Genomic DNA, 5,299 nt, shown 5'->3' with positions numbered 1-5,299 from the left:
CACCGTCGGCCAGAACACATCGTCGCCGCTGTCAGTCAACCTCGCGCCAAGCGCAACTACGACGAATAGTACCAAAAGATCCTCGACGACCCGTGCCCTCTTCATAAGAACGTCAAACATAAGATGAAGGACTGCATTGGCCTGGCTAAGGAGTTCCAAGACAAGAGGCTCGATGACGATGCCAACGATGGGGCCGAAGGTCGCCAACCACCTGGGGCAACAACAATGACTTTTAGGACCATTATAAGGTGGTCGCCACCATCTTCGGGGGCCTCGCCTCCACTGAGAGTAGAAGAGAATGGAAGCTCGCCACCCGACGAGTGCTCGCCGTCACTTCAGAGGAAACCACTATCGACCCCAGCATCGCCCATGGTCTGAGGTCCTCATCACCTTCAGCAGGGCTGACCAGTGGGCGGACATACCCTATAGAGGGCGTTTCCCCCTCGTCCTTGACGCAACCGTCCAGAAGGTGCTCTTTAGAAAAGTCCTCGTTGACGGTGGTAGTGCTTTGAACCTACTCTTCGCCGAGGCCCTAAGGGAGTTGGGCCTCGCGATAACAGATCTCACACCCTTAGACTCCTCCTTCTAGGGTGTGGTGCTTGGAAGGGCATCTGGACCACTTGGAGAGATCACCCTACCAGTACAGTTCGGCATGGCAAGCAACTACCGCGTCGAGCATATCAACTTCTACGTCTCCGACTTTGACACCGCCTACCACGCCATACTTGGCTGGCTAGCTCTAGCCAAGTTCATGGCCATACCGCACTACGCATATCTAGTGATGAAGATGCCTTCGCCTACAGGAGTCCTAGCTCTGTGGGCCAACCTCTCTGTTGCCTACGCCTGCAAGACAGAGAGTCTTGCTCTCATCGAAGCCACCGACCTCTCCATCCAGATGGCTAGCGTGGTCACCGAAGCCAAGACAACGCCCACCGATGACATGGAGATCCCAGAGCTAGAGCTTCCCCATGCCTCCGCCAAGTCCGAGGAAATCAAGGAGGTCGGCCTCGGCCTCGACGACGTCTCCAAGACCGTGAAGATTGGGGTCACCTTAACCCCAAATAGGAAAGCGCGTTCATCTCCTTCCTATGTGCCAATGCCGATGTGTTTGCTTGGAAACCTACAGACATGCCAAGGGTACCACGGGAGAAGATCGAGCACTCCTTGAATGTCTCGCCGACCGCCAAACCGATCAAGCAGAAACTCTGCTGATTCGTGCCAGACAAGAAGGAGGCTATTAGGGTAGAAATAAAACGGCTCTTAGCTGCCGGGTTTATAAAAGAAGTGTATCATCTAGATTGGTTAGCAAACCCTGTTCTTGTTCAAAAAAAGAATAAAGAATGGAGAATGTGCGTTGATTATACTGATCTTAACAAACACTGCCCTAAAAACCCCTTCGGCTTGCCTCAGATAGATGAGATTGTAGACTCTACCACTGGCTATGAACTACTCTCCTTCCTTGACTGTTACTCCGGCTATCATCAGATCTCCCTCAAGAAAGAAGACCAGATCAAGACGTCGTTCATTATGCCTTTCGGTGCATACTGCTACAAAACTATGTCCTTCGGACTCAAGAACGCCAGAGCAACTTATCAAAGGGCCATCTAGATGTGCCTTGACCAACAGATCGGCCGCAACGTCGAAGCCTACATCAATGATGTGGTCGTCAAAACCAAGGCCACCGATAATCTTATCGTCGACCTTGAGGAAACCTTCGCCAACTTGAACAAATACCGATGGAAGTTGAACCCTTCAAAGTGCATCTTTGGAGTTCCATCTGGTATACTACTGGGCTACATCGTCAGTGCTTGAGGCATCGAGCCTAACCCTGACAAGGTCTCCGCCATCACCAATATGAAACGGCCAACATGCGTCAAGGATATACAAAAGTTTACAGGTTGCATGGCTGCTTTAAGCCACTTCATATCATGCCTTGGTGAAAAGGGCTACCTTTCTTCAAGCTCCTCAAGGCCTCCAAGCGCTTTTCCTGGTCGAAGGAGGCAGACTCAGCTTTTGAGCAGCTCAAGGTGTTCTTAACAAAGCCACCGATCATGACAACGCCAAGACTAGATGAGACTCTGCTAATATACATCACCACCACTTCTCGCGTCATGAGCACAGCTATTGTCGTCGAACACGAGGAGGCCGGGCACGCTTATAAAGTACAACGTCCGATTTACTTCATTAGTGAGGTACTTAATGAGCCCAAAACTCGTTATCCTCAGGTACAAAAGCTGCTATACGTCATTCTTATTACGTCGCGCAAACTCCGACACTATTTTGAATACTACAAGATTGCCATGGTCACTGAGTTCCCTCTAGGGGACATTCTCTACAACAAAGAGGCCAATGGTCGCATTATTAAGTGGGCTGTTTAGCTTGGCACCTATTCCATCGAATTTAGAAGCAAACCTACCATTAAGTCATAGGCGCTTGCTAATTTCATCGCTGAATGGACCGAGATCCAAGAGCCCATCGTCGCTACCTGCCCCGAACACTGGGTGATGTACTTCGACGGCACCCTTAACATCAATGGTGTTGGTGCGGGCATTCTGTTCATTACGCCAACCAAGGATAAGGTACGCTATGTTCTTTGGATATACTTTTCGGCCTCCAACAATGCCACGGAATACAAAGCGTGTCTCCATGGTCTCTGTATAGCCATCGAGCTCGGCGTCAAATGCCTCATGGTGTACGAGGCCTCCACGCTGGTTATCAACCAGCTCAACAAGGACTGGTCCTATTCCAGTGAGAAGATGGATGCATACTGCGTCAAAATTAGGAAGCTCGAAGGAAAATTCTATGGCATCGAGTATCACCATGTGGTACATGACCAAAATCAACTCGTCGATCACTTATCCAAGCTGGGCTCTTCTCGCGCCGCGATCCCACCGGGGGTCTTTGCTCAAGATCTCCCGACGCCATCCATCAAAGAAGATAAGGAAGTCGAAGAGGTTCCCCCTACCGAGCAGTTGGTACTTGCGGTACCTTCACCGGTCACCGATTGGAGGGAGCAATTCATTAAATACCTCACCAGCACCGAGGTACCTGCCGACAAGACTAAAACTGAGCGCCTAGTTCGTCGAAGCAAGCTTTACGTGCTGGTGGATAGCAGCTTGATGAGGAAAAGTGCCAAGGAAGGGATACTACAGAAATGCATCACCCAAGAGGAGGGAGTAAAGTTACTTCTCGAAATTCACTCTGGTTCCTACGGCAACCACGCGGCCTCAAGAACACTGGTCGGCAAGGCTTTCCGAGCAGGTTTTTATTGGCCCACAGCTATCACTAATGCAGAAGACCTCATCCGACGTTGTGAAGGATGCCAATTCTTCGCTAAGCAAATACACATTGCTAGCGCAAGAGCTGCAAACCATCCTAGCTTCCTGGCCCTTCGCATGCTAGGGACTGGACATGATCAGGCCTTTCAAACTAGCACCAGGTGGTTTCCGGTATGTATATGTCGCCATCGACAAGTTCTCCAAGTGGATTGAATATAAACCACTCATCTCGGCTACTGCAAAGAAGGTAGTTGAGCTCTTCGAAGATATCATCCACAGATTTGGTCTACCAAACAACATTATCACCGATCTTGGAAATACGTTTACTGGCCATCACTTCTGGGACTTCTGCAAAGACCGTTGCATCTCCATCAAATATGTCTCCATTCCCCATCCAAGAGCCAATAGCCAGGTCGAATGGGCGAACGGTATGATCCTTGATGCCCTCAAAAAGCGACTGTATCAGAAAGAAGAAAAGCACCCGGGTAGATGGCTCAAGGAGCTTCCAGCTGTAGTCTAGGGACTGCGTACTCAAGTTAGTCACAGCACCAGCGTGACTCCATACTTTTTGGTCTACGACTCAGAAGCCATACTACCAGCGGACGTTACTTTCCGAGCACCTAGAGTAGAAAACTATGATGAAGAGCAGGCCGAGGCTGTTCGGTCTAAGAATGTTGATAGGGCCAAGGAAGAACGCCTAATCACCTACGTCCGTACAGTAAAATATTTGAAAGGCTTGCGGAGGTACTACAACCAAAACATCAAAGGTCATTCATTTGCTGTTGGCGATCTTGTTCTCCACAAAAAACAAAAAACTAAAGGGATGCACAAGCTCTCTTCCTCTTGGGAAGGGCCTTATGTCGTCAAAGAGGTTACTCGATCAGGTTCTTATCACCTAAGTGACTTAGAAGGAGTCGATCTTCCCAACTCATGGCACTTCGAACACCTTATATGTTTCTATCCTTGAAACACTCCAGATATGTACTCTCCAATTTTATATTCAGTAAAGTTTTGGTCTCCATAACTTGTCTCCGTTTTGTCTCTATTGTGGTTTAACATCCACTTGCGGTCATCGAGCTCTATGCTACTTCATGACGAACTCCAATACGTAATCGCCGTAGCTGCGCCGACCACGTTTCTCCAAATCACCGAACATGTTTTCTCCAAAATCGCCGAACACGATTTCTCCAAATCACCAAACATGTTTTCTCCAAAATCACCGAACACGATTTCTCCAAATCGCCGAACATGTTTTCTCCATAATCGCCGAACACGTTATCTCCATATCGCCAAACACTTTTCTCGATCAGAGAGCAACATCCTTTCTTTTCTATTCTCTTCGGAGACGACCTAGTCTCTGATCTCTCCCTACACGTGCTACAGGCCCCGCGCTCTGCGTTATGGGTAGTCGACTGCGGTTCCTTGGTCACACCTGTTTGTCCTACACGTCTACGGGCTCCGCGCTCGACATTATAGACTATGGGTCAGCCAAGGCTGAGAGTTCAACATAGAATACATTGCTCGGACGCCGCTTATGCTGCCTTTATCTCCAAGTTTGTACAACAACTACCGAGCAACACACTTTCCACGTAGTTTTTTATGGAGAAGACCCAGTCACCGATCTCTCCCTACATGTGCCACGGGCTCCGCGCTCTGCGTTATGGGTGGTTGGCTGTGGTTCTTGAGTCACGCCTGTTACTCCGACACGTGCATGGGCTCCGTGCTCAACGTTATGGACTATGGGCTATCCAAGGCCATAGGGATTAGTAGCAGACCAACTATTCGGATGTTATTTGAACTATGCATAATCGCATCTGGATTGAAACTACGAAGGTTTTTTCGTCGAAATACAAGCAAACTGCATATATTGCACATATATGCACCTTATAACATTTATTTGATAAATAATTGTTTCTTGCGCTTTTGCGCTTTCTAATTACACTGTCAAGGTTTTACAGATGATAATCTATGAGCAATTTACTGAGCTCCGCCATTACCATTCGTCTCACCAAACAAATCTA

General features: G+C 48.6%; 1 protein-coding gene across 1 annotated transcript; it reads left to right on the top strand.

Moving 5' to 3' along the window:
• Positions 1–2,504: 2,504 nt before the first annotated feature.
• Positions 2,505–4,789, top strand: LOC136479888 (uncharacterized). Its single transcript, XM_066477606.1, has 2 exons — positions 2,505–3,129; positions 4,662–4,789. The coding sequence occupies exons 1-2, from the start codon at positions 2,505–2,507 to the stop codon at positions 4,787–4,789; spliced, it is 753 nt and encodes a 250-aa protein (XP_066333703.1).
• The last annotated feature ends 510 nt before the right edge of the window (positions 4,790–5,299 follow it).

The sequence above is a fragment of the Miscanthus floridulus genome, chromosome 9 (genome assembly GCF_019320115.1).
Source record: "Miscanthus floridulus cultivar M001 chromosome 9, ASM1932011v1, whole genome shotgun sequence".
Taxonomy (NCBI): Eukaryota; Viridiplantae; Streptophyta; class Magnoliopsida; order Poales; family Poaceae; genus Miscanthus; species Miscanthus floridulus.
This window is presented reverse-complemented; position numbering and strand designations above follow the sequence as displayed.

What these genes read in the sequence shown, in the direction of transcription:
- LOC136479888 (XM_066477606.1), top strand. Translation starts at nt 2,505, where the DNA reads ATGTACTTCGACGGCACCCTTAACATCAATGGTGTTGGTGCGGGCATT. An exon ending in TAGCAGCTTGATGAGGAAAA is followed by an intron (nt 3,130 to 4,661) that starts GTGCCAAGGAAG and finishes CACGTGCTACAG; the next exon opens with GCCCCGCGCTCTGCGTTATG.